This window comes from Somniosus microcephalus, chromosome 1 (assembly GCF_052327205.1).
Source record: "Somniosus microcephalus isolate GS21.2 chromosome 1, FLI_Smic_1.0, whole genome shotgun sequence".
Classification (NCBI taxonomy): Eukaryota; Metazoa; Chordata; class Chondrichthyes; order Squaliformes; family Somniosidae; genus Somniosus; species Somniosus microcephalus.
This window is the reverse complement of record NC_140987.1, coordinates 213,157,609-213,178,031: the sequence shown is the minus strand read 5'-3', so window position 1 is coordinate 213,178,031 and position 20,423 is coordinate 213,157,609. Positions and strand designations below refer to the sequence as shown.

At 48.5% G+C, this 20,423-nt stretch overlaps 1 protein-coding gene across 1 annotated transcript in view; it reads left to right on the top strand.

The window, feature by feature from the left end:
- Window positions 1-20,423, top strand: part of msh3 (mutS homolog 3 (E. coli)) — a 459,900-nt gene that overhangs the window by 313,615 nt on the left and 125,862 nt on the right. The window contains exon 21 of the mRNA XM_085989589.1: window positions 14,205-14,391. Coding sequence (XP_085845715.1) covers window positions 14,205-14,391 — 187 coding nt within the window. The remainder of the gene's footprint in view (window positions 1-14,204; window positions 14,392-20,423) is intronic.

Below are 20,423 nucleotides of genomic sequence, written 5' to 3'. Positions count from 1 at the left end.
CGTCCCGTTCTCCTGTCCCATCAGTCGCGATGGGGGCTGTGTCCCTGGAGCATCCATACACGATGGAGTCCTTGGTGTAGCCCCGATAGGCCAAGCTACACCCGATCACCGCGAACGCGATGAGAATCCTTTCCATAGTACCTTTGGTTCCTGCAACAGATTAAACGATACAGCCAGGCTCCCGAGAGATTCTGGCCTAGGTGAAGGCATGATCGGGTCTTTCGACCTCGATCCAAAACAAACACACATGCTGGGCAGATTCTAAAACTATTCCTTGGCGGGGCCGCACTGACCTGTAGCTCGAGTCCCCCGCAGCCTTTTGCTGCCAATTGGGGACTGTGTCTTTCTAGGGATTTCCCATATCGGTGTCTGCTGAAGTAGGGGGAATCAGGCCAGGGCTTTACTGGCTGAGGCGTTCGAGACGACCTGCGAGGGGGTGCCTTGGGCGAGGCTCCCTTAGCGAGTGGACCTTTGGTTGGGACTTTAGCCCTCACAGCCCGTGGCTCCACCACAACTGCCGGCTTCGGCTCCCTTCCCTCAGGCTCCGCCCCTTCGGGATTTGGGTCTGTGGCAGACGACTCCTCCCTACCTGTCCCTACAGGTGGAGAATCTCCGCCCCCAAGCTCTACCTCCCCTACGCTTGAGTCGAGGGCGGGACCTCCGTCCTCCGACTCCACCTCCTTCAGAATCGTGTCATGGGCGGGGCCTAGCTGTTCGGGCTCTTCCCCGTCCGAGCCCCACGCCAAAGGGAAACCTCCCAGGTGGGCGGGAAAGCTCCTCCCCTCAAGCAGGCTGCGGTTCCAGCCTGTGTGGTCTGTGACTTTTTGCACGCCTCAGGCTGAGGATTTTTACCCTCGGACCTGGCTTCGGTTGTTGTTTCTTTTGCACTCGGCTTAAATAGTTTGCACTGGTTTACGTGAAACCATTTAGTGCGCCGGGGCACTTCACTGCGTAAACCATGGGGCTGGCTTTGTCTACAATACTGTAGGGCCCCATGTACAGTGGTTCTAAACTCCCCACTCGGGCATAGTTTCTCACCATGACCTGATCTCCTACTTCCCACTCCTGTGTCTTACGGGGTTCGAGCAGCAACCAGTTGCCCTGATGCTGCTTTCCCATGTTCCCAGCCGCTTGCCCATAAACCTGTTTCAGGCGCTCAAAAAGGGTCTGGGCAAACTTGTCCTGATTTACCTCTCGGAGCTGACCTTCAGTGAGCACCGGGGCTAGTACATGGGTGGGGGTCCACATGACTCTCCCAGTCATTAATTCGTGCGGGGAGTACCCCGTACTTTTAAACTGGCTAGCCCGGATCCCCATGAGGACTAGAGGCAGGACCTCCGCCCATTTCTGGGGCGAGTCCATCGTCTCTTTCCTCAGTTTTTCTTTGAGGGTGCGGTTCATGCGCTCCAGAATCCCGGATGACTGAGGATTGTGGGCCACGTGCCACTTCCCTTTGATGCCTAAGAGCATGAGGGTGTTCTGCATCACTTGGCCGGTGAAATGACTCCCTTGGTCAGACTCCACAAATCGCGGGAGTCCCCACTGCCAGAACACTTCCCGGACCAAGATCCTGGCAGTACTAAGTGCCGTGGCTGTTTTGCATGGGAAGGCTTCTACCCATTTGGTGAACACATCCACCAGGACAAGGCAATACTTATAGCCTCCCTGGGCAGTGGGCAGGGGCCCGATGTAGTCGACGTGTATCGACTGCCATGGTCCCTCTACTCTCCTGATGTGTCCCATGGGCACCTTCCTTTTCTGGGGGTCTGGGTTGTTTGCAGCGCATACAAGACAATTAGCACAGAACTCGCGGACATCGTCCCGAAGTCCCGGCCACCATCCCGCCTGTTTTACCCGTTGCCAGGTGACCTCAGGCCCGGGGTGTCCCGCTCCTGGACCCTCATGGGCCAGTTGAAGGAATTCCCTCCGGTGCTGCTGCGGCACAACCCACTGTTCCTCTCGGAACAGCATGCCTTCCTTGATGGAAAGGGCTGCTGTACCGTACGGACCTTCTACTTCCTTGCCCTCAGTGATGGCATTGGGGACTGTTTTTAGGGCGGGATCTAGGGTTTGGACGGTCTTGAGGTCTGGGGGGCAGTGTTACCCCTGTGGTCCCCTGATTCCCATCCCTGCCTCGGATTACTGCCATGGGTTTGGACCCATAGGGATCCCAGAAAGTGCCGGTGCGGGCACCTTCCCTGGCTAGCGTATCCGCTTGCTGGTTACCCTGGTTGCGGGGTTCCATGGAAGAATGGGCCTTCACCTTGTGGATAAAGACTTCCCCTTCCTCCCCCACTGCGGCCAGGATCTTTTCTAGTAGGGGCTTCACGGTCAAGGATCGCCCGTCCGCAGAGGTATATCCGCGGCGAGACCAGATGGCCAGGTATTCCGTACATGAGTTGCATGTGAACATGCTGTCCGAGCAAATCGTGTATGGGGTGGGGACGATTTCGGGGTGTGTAACGACGTACACTACCACGGACAGTTCAGCCTGCTGGGCGCTCGTAGTGCTGGGGAGCTTAATCGCCAGGGCAATGTCTGCCGTGGGGTCATAAACTCCACACCCTGAGAGTCGTTCGCCAGCGGATACCGTGCTGGAACCGTCTACGTAGATCTCGCGGCCCGTGGGATGTATCCCGGCCGTAAACCTACGTTCACTTCCCATACCCCTTCTACGGAACACCGATGGGCTGTTCCGGGATATACCATGTTGGCCGTGAGCTTGGGCTCGCAGAGACCCTTCACCTTCAGATCCATCTGGGAAAGGAGGAGGGTCCAGCGCACAATGCGGGCACTGCTTACTGTCCCATCCTTAATCGTTCCATCCAGAAGCATCCGGGTGGGTGTGTGATGGGTGAGGAGAGTGATGGGAGAGGTGCCTGTGAAGATCAAAGACCTTTTCACAGCCCAATGTGTGGCCAAAAGATGCCGTTCGCAATTGGAAAAGCTCCTTTCCACATCTGTGAGCACCCTGGAGGAGTAAACCACCGGCCTTAGCTTGCCGTGTCGCTCTTGGAGCAGTACAGCGCTCAGGCTATCCCCGCTAGCCGCTACCTCCAGGAAAAACTCTTCTCCTCCATCTATGGCCCCCAGAGCTGGCGCGGTCTGCAAGCCCCCCTTGAGTTTTTCAAATGCTGCCTGGCAACCCTCATCCCAGGACCATTCCACTCCTTTGTGTAAGAGTCGGAGCAGCGGGGCTGCTGTGGCTGCATAGTCCTCAATGAAGTCTCTGCAGTACCCGGTCAGTCCCAGAAAGGACCTCACACCCGTTACGGTGGTGGGGATCGGTAAATCTTGCACCGCTTCCCGCCTAGCCTTGTCTATGGCTCTCCGGCACGGATGGTCAGACCCAGGAATTTTACTTCCTGCTGGCCGATCCGTGCCTTCTTTGGGTTCACCTTGAAACCCTTTCTGCCTAACGGCTCCAATAGCTCGGCCAATAGTGGACCGTGCTCCTCCCTGGAATCTGTGAACAGGAGCAGGTCGTCCACATACTGCACTAGCTGATTGGGCTGGCTGAACTCTTTTAAGCTCCCTGCCGTACATTGATGGAAAATGCTGGGGCTGTTATGGAAACCCTGTGGCAAACAGTTCCAGGTGTACTGTTGCCCTTTAAAAGTAAAGGCAAACTTGTACTGATCCTCCCTCCTTAAAGGGATGGACCAAAACCCATTGGAAATATCCAGCACCGTGAACGTGGTCGCGGATGCTGGAATACTCCCTATCAGGTCGGCAACTGCTGCTACCGTTGGCGCGCAGGCTGGGATGTTACTATTGAGGACTCTAGTCCACCGTGGCTCTCCATGAATTGTCCGGCTTCTTCACCGGCCACAAAGGAGAGTTTACGTGGGTGGCTATCGGCCTCAACACGCCCTGTTGCACCAGTGAAGACATTGCTGTCTCCATGTCGGGCTCCGCTTCCCTGGGGAAGTTGTACTGTTTTTGGGGTCGGGCCATGGGGTCCCCGTCTACTCTGACCTCAAACCCGGTGACCCTCCCACAATCGTGTTTATGAGTGGCAAACGTAGTCAGGTGGTCTGACACGAATGCCTGCAGATCTTGTGGGACACTTGCGACCATGAGCTCGAGGTCGTAGCCCTCTTTTGGCTTCACGGTACATAGGGTCCCTCTCCCTTCCTTCCCTGGAATGATGACTACCTCGCCTCTCTTACCCGTACTCGCTCCCCAGAGACAGTGATTTCTAAGATCCACGAGAATCCCGTGTTCCACTAAGAAATCGGACCCAAGGATCCCTTTTCCACCCTCCACCTCCCACTTCATCAGTATACACTTCCACATGGTGCGGAGTGGTCCTAAATGAATGGAGAGAGGGATGGAGAATGCGCCAGCCTGTTCTTTGCCTGTGAAGCCCGACAGAATATATGGAACCCCGGTGGACAGAGGTGAGGTGGTAGGGTTAGCTGTGTGGATCACGGTGCATGATTCCCCTGTATCCAACAGATAGGTCCCCCTTTCCCGCTCTACTTCCATCTCCACGCGGGGTCATCTCCATAAATCATATCGCAGCGAACACAGGTAAACGGGCTGCGCTGGCTCTAGTCATTGGGTTGAAGCGGTCGGGGCTGCGGGAACGACAGGACCGGTGGTGGCTGCTACCCTCCCCTGCGAGATCATAAGAGACCGCATTGCCTCTAAAATTGACTCTCTCGCAGCGGGATCCATAGCTGCACCGGTTCCCTTTTCTGGGACAGGGGCTGCGGCTTGGACCTGGACTCGTGCTGGGGCGGCGGTCTGGGCTTGGGCTTGGGCTGTGGGAGATCGTCCTTTATTATCCTTCCACAGATTTTTACAGTCCCTGCGCCAATGTCCATCCTTCCCACACCCGTAGCAATTGAGCTTGGCTTGGGGAGGGCGATTCCCCTCCTGATGCCACTCCTTTTTACTTGGGGCTGCGGGTTTTGCCTCATGCACTTTTCCCTTAGAGGTAGGTGTCTCCTGACTCCTGCAATTCTTATATGCAATGGTGAGCTGTCGGAGCACTGTCTCCTCCGTGATCCCGGGACCTTGGGGGTCAAACAGGCTTGGGCCTGTATCTGCGGTAAGCTGTTGGCAACCAGGCAGCGGAGCCAATGAACCCACTGGACATTGTTCAATGCGGCCCGTTCAGGCATGCCCGGGCAGCTGCGCCGATACACTGGCCACAGCCTTTCTGCGAAAACCTGTGGGGGTTCTCCAGTTAGCTGCACAGTCCCTTCCACATGGAGGAACGGGTTGCCGTCATCCACTCCCATAACCTCCAGGACCTCGTCCCGGAGTTCCTCATACCCTCTCTGTCCCCTCTTACTCCCGTCTGAGAGGCACTGAAGGATTGTACTATCCAGGGAGAATAGCAACATCTTAGCCTGTTCCGGACCATCACAGTCATTGACGGCGGCTGTCTGCTCTATCTCCCTGAAATGGACTGAGGGATCTCCCTTCTTGGAGAGTTTTGGAAGGTGGCTCACCATCGCTCTAAGTTGTTGGGCACCGTGGGGCAACACGATCTGATTCAGGAGGGGTCCGTCAACGCCATTTGCGTCGACGGGACCGTACCTCTGGTGCCGAGTAGGACACATTGGTGCCGGCTCCGGCTTCACTACCGGGGGTTGTTCTTCCTCCGGTTCTACCTCAGCTTCCCCTCCTTCTACCACCCCCCCCTTCGGGCCAAACCTCACTATAGCTCGGCGGTGCTGAGGGTTCAGCGGCTGGTGCCACAACTACTTCATGTGGAATCGGTCTTTTGGATTCCTTCAGGAAGTCTATTTGACTCGCTTTTGGGCTTACGAGGCATACCATGCCTTTTGCCTTCGCCAGGGCCGTTCTTAGGTCTTCTAACGCCTTCTGGCAGGGGCCGTGGTCTGCGCCCTCAAACCCATTCTCAATGGCCAGCTTGTAAGCTGCCTTGACCTCTACTACTCTCTCCTCCTGCGCTCTTAGCTGTTGTGCGAGGCGGGCGCTTTTCTCCCGTACTCTCGCTTCGTGAATCTTTGCCTCAGGAACCTGGCATTCCAGGTACTCTACTTTAGCCTGATGTTGGCTGGCTACAGTTTGGCATTCCTGATTCAGCGCGTGAAGCGCTGCGATCAGCTTTTCCCCACCCATGGCCTTTTCCTCTATTTCTGAAGCCTGGGTTTTGATCTTGGCTGCCTGCGCTGCAACGACTTTGTCCAAAATCTGGATTTGACTTTTGTAGCACATCAGCCATACTGCCTTCTCTACTGACTTTTTATGTTCTTTACTCTCTGCCCACCTGACGGCTGCGTCTACCGGACGCCCATCCAGTAAGAGATCGGAAATCCACTGCTTAGTGAGATTTACCTTACCAAAAACATAATCCGCTGTCGTCTCATCCATAACATTTCGTCCATTTAAACCTGGGTCTAATACATTGCAATCCTGCTACCAGTGTCCTGCCGCGGTCACCATTTTCTGTAAGGGATTTTCGATCAACGAGGTCTCTCTCTCTCTCTCTCTCTCTCGAGGCCTCTCTCTCTTGCACAGTAATTCACCGAGTGGTTCGACCCACTCACCCCTTAGGTTCTATACACTGGACTTTGAGGCAGGAACTACAATGCAGAGAATACTCTATAGACCAAGTTTAATGAAACGAAATGAAATTTTATTGCACAAAGGAAAAATTGAATGTAAGCCAATAAGGTACATGGGAGGGAAAAACAAATCATAATACAGTACTAACCAACACATCTACAGGCATATTACGCTTTACAAGGTTCATCATGAAATAGGGAAGCACATGGAACATCGAGGGGCAACAACTCATTGTTAATTATCCCCTAAAATGCCCACCCCCTAAACCTAGCTAGATTAAATTATGAGGGGCCAGAAACATGCTCACCAATCCAAAACTGCGGTTGGGTTGGAGCTCTTTACTTGGTGCTCTCTCTTTCGGGCTTGCCGTTGTCACGTGGTCGTTGGGCTGTAGGCGCGGCGGGCTGCCCAGGCTAATGGCATCTCAGCCACCTTAATTCAGCAGGACTCGCCGTCCATCATTTCACCCACCGGCTGTCTTCTCGGTGCTCCTGCATACAACGATGGTGGTCACAGTCTCGATTTCTCCGTGCTCCTGCACACGGTACGCTGGTGGCTACCCATTCTGTAAGGCGTTTCGTTTTCTTCCTCTTTGCCAACTGTCTTCTCGTCTCGTCAACGGCCCGGGGTTTTTGTTGATGATCCCCCGATAACTACCCCGGGTCTCGTCGTCTTCTTCCGAGTCCGAAAAGGCCTTCTTCGGACCCCCGAGCAATCTCTCGAAAATGATCTGCACTGGTCTCTCCCGATGCTGATGCTCCTCAATGGCTACCGAAAACCCGATGGTCTCCGATCCGAATCTTTCTCTCCCCAACACTACCCCAGGACTCCAGTTATACTTTTCCATGGAGGCCCTTATCTCCTGCCAAATCAAGGTTAGTCTTTGTTTAACTTTTGGCGGGCTTGTAGCACAGCGGGGTAGTCTTTGTTTTTAAAGTATCTTCGGGATGGCCGGTAACTGCCATCTCTGGTCTGGAATGACCTTGTATTGTCTTTAATGTCCCTCTTCGAACTTGAATCTGTTCCCCTTTGTCTGGGTAAACATTTGGATGGCCTTTATCTACAGGCCGATCTGATCGGACCTGCATCCAATCTGTATGTATGGGGTTCAGTCTGGTTTCGTTTTCCCTGAAACTGCCTTCCAGAACTTACTGTGGGCTGAATCTACAAAAGCTGTCTGGGGACTGCAGGAACCATTTTAAAATGTCCCAAAAGCTGGTCACGGGGTCTGGCGGCCATTTTGTGTGTCCCTTTTTCTGGGCTTCTTTTAAAACAGTCTTTAAAATTAAGGCCTTTTCTGCCAATAGACCCTTATAGGACAATGTTCAATTTTGCGAATTCTACAGCCGCTGCCCACAAAGATCTCCCAATCTCTGGTGAGAAGTTTGTTTTTTCCGACGTTCAGTTGAGATCAGTATAAGTTAATGGGGAATCCCTAACGTGAGCTGCTGTGACGTCAACTAGCTGTCTAAGCAGCCAATCACAATGCAGAATTCTCACAGACCGGGAGCCAAGAAGTGAAAAACTCCTTTTATACTGACTTTTTAAAAATGTTAGAGAGCAAAACAACGATTGGGACTCTCACATGGGGGAAAAGGTAAACCTGAACTAAAGGTGAACAAACTTTTAAAAATATAATTTATTTTTTAAGTTTCTTAAAAATTGTAATTTTTATTATAATGGAGAAATTTGATACTCCACAAAATTACAGTTAGTTTTTCAGGGCCATAATGTTTGTTTAGCAGTCAATACGCTGTTAAAACCCCAGTTACACCTAATCCAACAAGGTCTAACTTTTAATGGGGTATTTAACAGCGATATTACTGCGGAAAAGCCCAAGTTTTCTTCAGTTTCACTGATTTCCCTGATTACACTGATTTGGTGTGGGGGGTGGGAAGTGGGGCCGCAGTACAGCCAGTGTCGGAGCAGTGGATGACTGACCGCAACTTCAGGATTTCCGCGTTAGGATGCACGTGCGCAAAATCCTGAAGTTGTGGTCACTTTCAAAGGGGTAATAACAGCGAATGCTGTTCATTTGCTGTTATTACCCACCGCAAATTCAGGGCCATTCAAACCTTCACCTGGTAGTTCAGGTGCAAATATTTTTACATCATTTACAAGTTACTCCAAGGATCAATTTGTCGCATTTTAGGAGAATGACGAATACTGCACTGCAGGCATAAACAAAAAGAACCATTATTAGTGGCGTTGGGGTAATGGACAAACCCACACAAAATACGTAGGTTCTACTCTCTGGAAGTCCCTCTCTAAATCTCTGCCTCTTCACCTGCCGTCCTCCTTTTTAAAACCTCTTAAACCCCATCCCTATATTAAAGAAAAGCATATTATTGTTGTTTCTGTGTGAGGAGTGATGTATGCAAGTTGTTGTAGCTATTTCACACAAACTGAAAATTTCACCCAACCCATGACAAATGAGTGCCACCAGAGACAAATGAGTGCTACCGGAGCAATGCCCAAATGAAATTGCCCTACTGATGTGGACAGAAAATCATGGGAGGCATGTGTTGATACACACTCCTGGTGGGCGAAGTTGTACCAGGGGCACAATTCTACAAAATTACCCAGATATTTCCGAGTATTTTGTTTAGTTTAAATCATGTTCAAAGAAAATGCAGCTCTGTAAAATAACTGATGAACTTTTCATGACTTGAGTGAAATTTGCAAAAGTTAAATGCTCAAAACTTAAAAAAAAACTGTGTGGTGTTTACTGCAACTATAGAAATTATTAATAGCTGCTCTGGAGGAAGGTCATTTACAGCATGTTCTACTTAATTATAGGCTTGAGTTTTAGTGATCCAGGTAAACAATTGGGAATCTAAGGCAGATCTGAACAGAGAAAAGATAAGTTAATGTTTTGGATAGAGTTTCTTCATCAGAATTGGAAGACAACAAGCAAACCTCTTCTAGACTGAGCAAAACAAAGTGGGAGGCGAGAGGAGTACATCAAGTAAAGTTTGCAGGTCAGATGTGCTATATATTAGTAATTGCTCCAGATTGGAGCAGGAGAGGCCACATGGTAAAGAAAGTGGATTACATTAAATGGTAAAACCAGTGGTCTGAGGAGCTATGATCTCGGAGGTCGAACTCCAAACCATCGTCAACACCTTCACTGAAGCGTACGAGAGCATGGGCCTTACACTAAACATCTGTAAGACAAAGGTCCTCTACCAACCTGCCCCCGCCACACAGTGCTGCCCCACAATTATCAAAATCCACGACAAGGCCTTGGACAACGTGGACCACTTTCCATACCTCGGGAGCCTACTGTCAACAAGGGCAGACGTCGACGACGAAGTCCAACACCGCCTTCAGTGTGCCAGTGCAACCTTCGGTCGCCTGAGGAAGAGAGTGTTTGAAGACCAGGACCTCGAACCCAGCACTAAGCTCATGGTCTACAGGGCAGCGGTGATACCCGCCCTGCTGTATGCCTCAGAGACATGGACCATGTACAGCAGGCACCTCAAAGCACTGGAGAGGTACCACCAATGCTGCCTCCGCAAGATCCTGCAAATCCATTGACATTATAGGCGCACTAACGTCAGTGTTCTTGCTCAGGTCAACATCCCCAGCATCGAAGCTTTGACCACGCTCGATCAGCTCCGATGGGCGGGTCACATTGTCCGCATGCCTGATACGAGACTCCCAAAACAAGCTCTCTGAGCTCCGGCACGGCAAGAGAGCCCCAGGTGGGCAGAGGAAACGCTTCAAGGACACCCTCAAAGCCTCCTTCAAAAAATGTAACACCCCCACCGACACCTGTGAATCCCTGGCCCAAGACCGCACAAAGTGGAGGAGAAGCATCCGGGAAGGCGCCGAACACCTCGAGTCTCTTCGACGGGAGCAAGCAGAAGCCAAGTGCAAACAGCGGAAGGAGCGCACGTCAACCCAAGCACCCCACCCACCCGCCCTTTCAGCTACCGTCTGCCCCACCTGTGACAGAGACTGTAGGTCCTGCATTGGACTCATCAGTCACCTGCGAACTCATTTTTAATGTGGAAGCAAGTCATCCTCGGTTCCGAGGGATTGCCTAAGAAGAAGAAGATATTAGTAATTGCTCCAGATTGGAGCAGGAGAGGCCACATGGTGAAGAAAGTGGATTACATTAAGTGGTAAAAACAGTGGTCTGAGGAGCTATGATTATCATGGAGATTTTGGTCACGAGAGGACCCAAAAGGGAGAGCAATGCCAAACCGATCTTCCAGCGCTATTCTAAAAGAAAGCCTTGCATTTATATAGCATCTTTCATGACCTCAGGACACCCCAAAATGCTTTACAGCCAGTGTAGTTTTTTTGAAATGTAGTAAGAAAGGAAATTTTCCTACATTTATATTATTCTGTGACTCTGTTTTCCTGTAAGCCCTGTATCTTTGCCTTCCTAAATGTGGGGTGGAGACACCAGATAATATTTAACAATTTTGACATTGTCCTTTTCAATTAAAAAAAAAAATCAGGAGTGCAGACCTGGTAACAGATGCTGAGCCAGCACAGCACGTTCATGTCATGATGTCATCTAATGTTGTCATAAGCACGCAGGTGCTGATCCTGCTCAGAGCAATTAGAAGACCTGCGGAGGAAGTTGTAGTTCTGATGGCAGATCTGGCATCTCTGAACCTGATTTTTGGCAGGGAAATCCTGGAGGCTAGCTGTGTGTGTCCACTGGGTGGATGCCATATACAGCAGGTTAGCATTGTATGTGGACAGTAGTGACAGATATGAGGTCATTCACATATCTTGGCTATACTGCAGTGCAGTTTATTTTTATTCATTGTGGGTATTGACATGGGTAACGCTGGCAAATCCACATTTATTGTCCATGCTTAGTTACGCTGAGAAGATAGTGATGTATCTTCTCCTTGTATCACTGCACACTCTGTGAGGTTAGTGCTCCCACAATGGTATTAGGTAGAGAATTACCAGGATATCAACTCTGATGATCAAGGAAAGTCGGGATGGTGTGCGACAGAGGGGAACCTGAGGGTGATGGTGTTCTCGAAACATTAATGCTGTTTTTGGTAGAGGTCAAAGCAGACATAAGAATTTCACGGGCATTCGCTGGGCAGAAGTTGCCCGACTCTCCGCCCGCGGATGCCCTTTTCTCGGGGATGTGGATGATCCACCATCGCAACATGCGCTTCGCATGCGAAAATCCGGAACCTGTGCGACTCTTACAGGTGCGTACGTACCCATAGGGGCTGTAAAGTATGGGCCATCGTCTATTATGATACTTGTTAGCTGCTCTGGTTTTACATTAGAAAAGAGAGGCTTCTTATTCACCAGTTTGCTTCTGTAGTAAATCAACACTTAATATTAAAATCAGAACAATTGCTTTTACCCTTTTAAAAGTGCAGGATTATTTTCCAGGCTTTTGACTAACCATTAGCTGGTCATATCTAGAACAATATAGATTTTTAAATATGTCCAAATTAGGTTGCAAGATTTCTTTCGCGTAGCACTTGGGTGGCAGCCAAATGGCTTTGATAAACGATTTTATTGTCAAAGCTATTATTAATATGAAAGTGATAGAATTCTTCTCGCATACTTTAAAAAATATACCTTGAGCATAAGCACATAAGAAAAAGCCATTTGCTCCATCAAACCTAATTGCTGTACTAAATTAACTGTCATGTACCTAATTGTATTTTGAGTAATCTTAATGATTTTGCTTCAAAAGTATCTTTAGAGGTAATAGTCTTATTAATTTAATGGGCTCACTATATATAGTTGCAGTTGATAACCTTGCTGTCTATGAAGCAGGGCTAGTGGCAAACCCAGCCAATTTTGTTTTGACCAGTTAGGTTGCCTTGCATGTCAGGTACCCATCCCCATCAAACAACTGAGAGATCCACATCAGTCAAGTATCAGTTTGCCTGATCAGGAATACGCACTCACTACCTATAGAAACACCCCGTGCTGACACAATTCCAGAGGACTTGCATGCAGATTGACAACACCTGAAGTCTGCACAGAGGTACTGCTGGATGTTAACCAGCTAAAATTGCATAGTTTACTAGGACAGGTAAAATTCCTTCTGTTTATACAGTTAAAGACACTATGACCTAGAAATTCTGTGGCGCCAAGCACGCCTGGGCGCCGGAATTACCGCTCCGGAGGGAGCCGCTTGCGCCAGCCCGATATTCAGTTTCAGCGCCCCTCTTGGGGCGCTGCAACTGAATATCGCAGCGCAACGTGCCGCAGCGCCACACGCTGCAGCACGGCGCGCTGCGATACTGCAGGCCTTCCTCCCCTTCTTAAAGGGGAGGGGCCTGCACCAGCGCGATCAGAGATCGTGAGTGCCGGCAAAAGAGCCCAGCACCGAGGAGAGGTGCCGGGCTCTTGGGACACAGCCGGCACTGCCCAGGGGGGCGCTCAGGAGGCCGGAGACGGCGGCGCAAGGAGGTGCTGGCAGGCGGCCAGCAATAAAAATGGCCGCCCCGCACCTCCCCTTTAATTAGCGCCTCTACCGCCGCAGGTAGGCCCCCCTGAACCGGTCGCAAATTGCGACCGGCGTTACAGCGGGGGACGCGACCAAATATCATGATCGGGGCAGTAGCGGAGCGCTGCACACACCGATGACGTCATCGGTGGCGGCGCTGCGCTACAGGCTAACGCTGCCATTAGCGCCTCGCTAAATTCCGTGGGAGGCGTGGCCAGTGGCGCTAAAGCCACTGAGTGCCCTCTTTGGGCACTAACTGGTGGCGCAGCCCACCAAATTTCTAGGCCTATACCTTTTAGGGCATTGGCTTGCAGGGCTATCGGGAGCTGACGGAAAAGAATCTCGACCTACCTGTCCAGGTACAATCATTAAACCAAGCTGGCCATTCAGCCATCAACAGCCTCCTGGAGTACTGAAAAGTGCCTCACTCAGATATCTAATGAATAAATCTGCCACAGAGGACTGATTCAGTTCCAATCTTCCACCTCCAGTTGTGTCATTTTGGAGTCAACCTGACCCTAAAGAGACCCTGCTCACCTTTCCCCTCTCCACCAGGAGGATAGTCACTAGTTCATCATAAAGCAACCTGTACCTGCGGGTACAGTTTTGAGCCTTTGCTGCAGGATAGCAGGTGCTGGTAACTCCTCTCAATGGTTATCCTTTGTCATGAGGCCAGCATTTTACCCAAGACAGTTAAGAGCTGTCCTCTTCATGAAGAAAGTAAAAAGCCATAATCTGAAATGTTTCAAGCAATGTTCACAATACAATTGCAAAGCGGAGACTGTGTCAAGCTACTCGGAACAACATGATTAATTGCTATGCCACTCTCCCTGTTTAATGTCACATAATATGGAAAGGAATTGAAGAGCACTTCTGACAGAGGGCTTTACATGAACTTTGAAGCCCAAGGACTAACCTATTCCACTCCCAATTGACAGTTGGGAACTTGTTCTGCAATACCACTTAGAGTCCTGAGGGGCCTCTGGTGCTTGGCACTACAGCTTTTAAGAGTGTACATGAATTCCACAAACCAAACCCTAGACCCCTTAAAAGTTTTGCCCAGATAAGGTTAGCCAAGTATACCTTGATTTCCAGTACATGTGGGTCCTGTCAGTACAGCTGCTGGGAAATGTTGAATTCTTCTCTATAGAACAATGGATGCTTTCAGCAGATTCTAAAAGAATAAATTTTCGATTTTCAGAATGGGAGCATCTGACAACATCTACAAAGGTCAAAGTACATTTATGGAAGAGCTGACCGAGGCAGCAGAGATTATTAAAAAGGCAACATCTCGCTCATTAATCATCTTGGATGAGCTTGGAAGAGGCACAAGTACCCATGACGGTATTGCCATCGCTTATGCTACTCTGGAGCACTTTATTAAAGATGTAAGTATTTTACATGCAAAAATGAATTCCCAAAATGCTGAAATAAGTGTTCAGTTCTAAAGCTATTAGTGCAATACTGATGTTACTAAATTAGTGCTAAATGTGGATCTTGGTGGATCAATAAGGACAAATTGCCCTTTTGCGGCTGTTCTTTTACTGTTTGAATCCAGTCTCCAGACGGAGTGTCTGCTCTCTCTTTTGGTGTAGTAGGTGGTGTCCCTGAAGGCAATTTTTGGGGCAAAGTAGAGGGAGCCTTATTCTATGACCATGGAATATTTGATGCTTATAGCAGCTGCTAAAAGTTAGTTGGGGCAGGGGGAAGTGTTCCTTTCCCAGCTGTAACACTTGAAACACAAACGTTCATGACAAATTTCAAAAATTTTGTAAAAATAAAATGCTTGTAGGTATTAGACATGATACAATATTGTACAGATTCAGAGCAAACTAGAACTGTTAAATACCTGCTTATTTTATTCGTTCACTAGCAGTAGCAACTTTTGATTTTGTCAATTTATCAAAGTTTTGATCTGTCCAGATTTCTGGCTGTTTTTATGGCCCGTTGCATTTTGGCAAAATTCCTTTACTGCCAGGTCAGTGGCTGAGATATTGCCTTCCAACTCATGAGTACCATTCGTCAATGAAATAATACTAGCATGATATATTTGGCATAACCACAATCTCTACAACAAGGCAGCATTCACTTGAGCTCAGAAGAGAGAAAGTGAACAAACAGTTTACATTTAAGGATATAGAATCATGAGTAAGGACATTTCATCCATTAAGCATGCTTTGCCATTTTGTTAGCCATCTTTTTCTTATCCCAGTTACCTTTTATTTTATTCATACCCCATAATACCCTTCATTCCCAAGTAAGTATCTCTCTCGCTTTTAAACACCTCAATTGATTTTGCACCTCTGGCTTTCTGGAGCAGTGTACTCCACATAACCTTTGTGCAAAGTTTTACTCAATTCACTTTTAGCTAGCTTAGCTCGAATTCTAAGATTACGCCCCTTCTTCTGGATGCCCCTACTAGAGCAAAGAGTCATTCTTTACCTGCTCTGTCAATTCCCTTTTTTTAAACAATTCAGTCTGATCACCCCTTGGCTTCCTTTTCTTATTTACAAAGCTGGGTGGGAATATATGCTGTGAGGAGGATGCAAAGAGGCTTCAAGGGGATATAGACAAACTAAGTGAGTGGGCAAGAATGTGGCAAATGGAATATAATGTGGAGAAATGTGAAGTTATACACTTTGGTAGGAAAAATAGAAAAGCAGAGTATTTTTTAAATGGTGAGAGATTGGGAAATGTTGGTGTTCAGAGGGACCTGGGTGTCCTTGTACACAAATCACTGAAAGTTAACATGCAGGTACAGCAAGCAATTAGGAAAGCAAATGGTATGTTGGCCTTTATTATGAGGATTTGAGTATAAGAGTAAAGACATCTTACTGCAATTATATAGGGCCCTGGTGAGACCACACCTGGAGTATTGTGTACAGTTTTGGTCTCCTTACCTAAGGAAGGATATACTTGCCATAGAGGGAGTACAACGAAGGTTCACCAGACTGGTTCCTGGGATGGGGGGATTGTCCTATGAGGGCAAATGGCCAAATGGCCTACTCCAGCTCCTATTTCTTATGTTCTTAAACACTATGGCCATGATTTTAACTCCTCCTCCCCAGCCTGGCGTAAACCAGTGATGCATTCATTACTCTCCAGTCCATGCACACTTGCCTATTTAAGGAGTTTTGAAAAATTGTACCTGGACAACTAAATTTATTTTCCTATCTATCCCCTTTGCCCTCCCTGTGCTTTCTCATTTAGATTGTGCTCCCATTGCCATTCTTGTATCCCAAGTGCTTTGCTTTACAATTTGTTATGCTAAACTGCATCTGCCATTGTTCTGACCACTTGTTTAATCTATCTGTTGTTTTGCGTAGTTCTGTTCTCTTCACTATATCCCCAGTTTAGTACCATTGGCAAATTTGGATAAACTCCCCTTTATTTCCAATTCCAGGGCATTTTTATATATAGAATGGAAAGCCAAATCCCTAGCACTGATCCATGGAGATACCACTGGTCACTGCCTGCCATTCTAGGAAGATTCATTTTATCCCAACTCTCTGCTTTCTACTTCCCAATCTCAGTTTCGGGGCAGGGGTGGGAGAGGTACAGTAAAAATATGAATAAATGTTATCTTTGTACATATCTCTTTGTCTCTGACCCTGGTCCTGTTGTCTTTGTCTCTCGCTCATTCCCTCTTCCTCCATAATAATGAAGGCCAGTTCCTGAAATCATGTGGATAGCTTTTTGCCATGCTACCTGAATGCAATCTGGTAAAATACAAAGGGGATAAGACCAATCTTATCTGCAACAACATTCAATCAAACTCAGATTAAAATTAATTTTTTATTTTGACATTTTATTGTGGCCACTTTCCCTCTAGTTCCCTTTTAAATTGTGTATATATAGAGTATATTTTCTCTCTTATCTGAAATGGTTGTTTCCCTGTTAGTACAGAAATGTCCAGTGTTATTCTTCTATCATATGTCTTGATGCAGAATGTGAATGTGATTGTCCTGCATAATTTATCATTGTAATCTTTATAATATTTTCTGAATGATGCACAGTAAATATATTTTATGCAAAGTGAAAAATTACATTTGCCCTAATCTGAATAAGTACTGAAGTTTTTTTCATGGAAATCTTAATTTTGTGGTTACCACTTGTCTGTCACTAACATGGATAACCTTTTTCTTGCTGAATAAACATTTTGACAGCTTCAAACCGTTGCTGTAGAGATGCTGATTGATCAATATTCACAGTTATGTTTCATGTCAATGTTGGTTCATCGCTGCTAGGGCTTTTAACAGTGTATCCTGGCAACGTATTTCTATTTTTACAAGTTATATTATGTTAAATTAAAACCATACAACATGGCATAATTGCAAACAATGATGTGCACATTGGAGCTGGGAGAAGAAAGAAGTGTTTGACAACCTTTGTTGGCAAAACCTTTGGCCTTTGTTTTATTTTGTATTGTGTGCAATTCTAAATGAGCCAATGAAAGTTTGAGATGAACTACAATTGACTGCAATTGACAGCGTATACAGAATTAAAATCAGTTGATTTAAATAATCTATCAAGGAAAGAGGCAAAAACATTGGGGTTATTCAAAATACAGTTAGATGAGGGGAGGGTTACTGTACTAGATCAACAAGCTTTGATGTGTGTAATGCTTTTTCTCATCCCTGACCTTCTATTCTTCTTGTGTTGCTGTTTTCCAAATGATTTATACCACATGTATGATGTTTCCTGAAGTGATTTATGGCTGGTTGTTTATATGAATTGGCCACCATTACCTTACCTACTTGGAATGATTTCATTTGACTTTCTTTTACCATTTCATTGCCAAAACTCCCTGGAACTGACTGTCCCTTGTTTCTCTCCTTCCCTATCTTTCAAACTTTTCCCTTCTCATCGCCCTCAGTCATCCACTTTCTGGTAAAGAAGCCATTCGGCTGATCTTGGATCATAAATCCAGAACGACCCTAACGTTCCCCTATTGCAAGATCTGATTGGTTCTTAAATTATTCCAGAGTTTCCACCTGTTACTTTATCCAAGAGTCCATTCCAAATATTGATCACTCTTTATGTGAAGAAGAATTTTCTAATATCAGTCCTAAATTTACCTTTTAGAAATTTGAACCTGTGATACTTATCTGACTCAATTCAAGTAATTTTCCATACCATTTACAGACTTTTATACTTCTATGAGATCACCTCTCAGATGACTTATTTTAAAGAAAGAAAGACTTGCATTTATATAGCGCCTTTCACGACCACCGGACGTCTCAAAGCGCTTTACAGCCAATGAAGTACTTTTGGAGTGTAGTCACTGTTGTAATGTGGGAAACACGGCAGCCAATTTGTGCACAGCAAGGTCCCACAAACAGCAATGTGATAATGACCAGACAATCTGTTTTTGTTATGTTGATTGGGGGATAAATATTGGCCAGGACACCGGGGATAACTCCCCTGCTCTTCTTCGAAATAGTGCCATGGGACCTTTTACGTCCACCTGAGAGAGCAGACGGGGCCTCAGTTTAACGTGTCATCTGAAAGACAGTGCAGCTCTCCCTCGGCACTGCACTGGAGTGTCTGCCTAGATTTATGTGCTCAAGTCCCTGGAGTGGAATTTGAACCCACAACCTTCTGACTCAGAGGCGAGTGTGCTAAAAGCCCAAATTTCTCTGCCTTTTCTCATAACTTGGAGCTTTTTAGGCCGGGGTTCAACCTCGTGGCTTTTCTTTGCATTGCCTCCAATGTTTGACTGTCTCCTTTGTGTCTCGGTGACCAGAAAGGAGCATGGCCTAGTCTGACTAGAACATTCTACAGTTTGATCAGGACTTCCTCTGACATTCTACTGTTTTGGCTATGTAGTTCAGTACTCTATTGATTTTCTTGATTTGTTATACAACATTGGTTAGTCGCTGGATATTGAACGTCACATCTACTAAGACTTCTAGGTCTCTTGCAGCTTTATCCTTAGCTTTTCAGCAGCATTCATAGAGTATGCATGTTATTTATTTTTCTTTCCTAAGTGCAGTGCTTTACATTTGTCTATTAAGTTTAATTGGCCATTGCTCTGCCCACATACATATTTTGTCCAACTAATTATGTAATTTCTGAGGTGCTGCCTTTTATTCCACTACCCCTCTTAATTTGATATCATTTACAAATTTGACCAATTTGCATTGGGTTTCTGAATCAAAGTCACTGATGTAGATCAGGAACAGTAGTGATCCCAATCCTGATCCCTGGGGCACCCTTTAGTGCTTTACCCTCCCCATCCGCACCCTGAAGTAACTCCTCCGACAAAAACCTGTTGCTTTCTATTTGTCTTCATGTGGAGATTTATCTAATGACTTCTGCGAGCCTTGGTACAACATATTGTTGGTCTTACCAGAATGATGCTGAGCTGTCACTTCCTCAAATAAGTCAAGGAGGTTGTTGAGGCAGGGCCACCTTCTGAATCCATGTTGATTGCTGTTAACTAAGTTACTATTCTGCAGATAATGTTCAGCGTTCCACTTTCCCCACTCCCTCCATACTCCGCTCTCTCTCTCCCCCTCCGCTCTCTCTCTCTCCCCCTCCGCTCTCTCTCTCCCCCTCCGCTCTCTCCCCCTCCGCTCTCTCTCTCCCCCTCCGCTCTCTCTCTCCCCCTCCGCTCTCTCTCTCCCCCTCCGCTCTCTCTCTCCCCCTCCGCTCGCTCTCTCTCCCCCTCCGCTCGCTCTCTCTCCCCCTCCGCTCGCTCTCTCTCCCCCTCCGCTCGCTCTCTCTCCCCCTCCGCTCGCTCTCTCTCCCCCTCCGCTCGCTCTCTCTCCCCCTCCGCTCGCTCTCTCTCCCCCTCCGCTCGCTCTCTCTCCCCCTCCGCTCGCTCTCTCTCCCCCTCCGCTCGCTCTCTCTCCCCCTCCGCTCGCTCTCTCTCCCCCTCCGCTCGCTCTCTCTCCCCCTCCGCTCGCTCTCTCTCCCCCTCCGCTCGCTCTCTCTCCCCCTCCGCTCGCTCTCTCTCCCCCTCCGCTCGCTCTCTCTCCCCCTCCGCTCGCTCTCTCTCCCCCTCCGCTCGCTCTCTCTCCCCCTCCGCTCGCTCTCTCTCCCCCTCCGCTCGCTCTCTCTCCCCCTCCGCTCGCTCTCTCTCCCCCTCCGCTCGCTCTCTCTCCCCCTCCGCTCGCTCTCTCTCCCCCTCCGCTCGCTCTCTCTCCCCCTCCGCTCGCTCTCTCTCCCCCTCCGCTCGCTCTCTCTCCCCCTCCGCTCGCTCTCTCTCCCCCTCCGCTCGCTCTCTCTCCCCCTCCGCTCGCTCTCTCTCCCCCTCCGCTCGCTCTCTCTCCCCCTCCGCTCGCTCTCTCTCCCCCTCCGCTCGCTCTCTCTCCCCCTCCGCTCGCTCTCTCTCCCCCTCCGCTCGCTCTCTCTCCCCCCTCCGCTCGCTCTCTCTCCCCCTCCGCTCGCTCTCTCTCCCCCTCCGCTCGCTCTC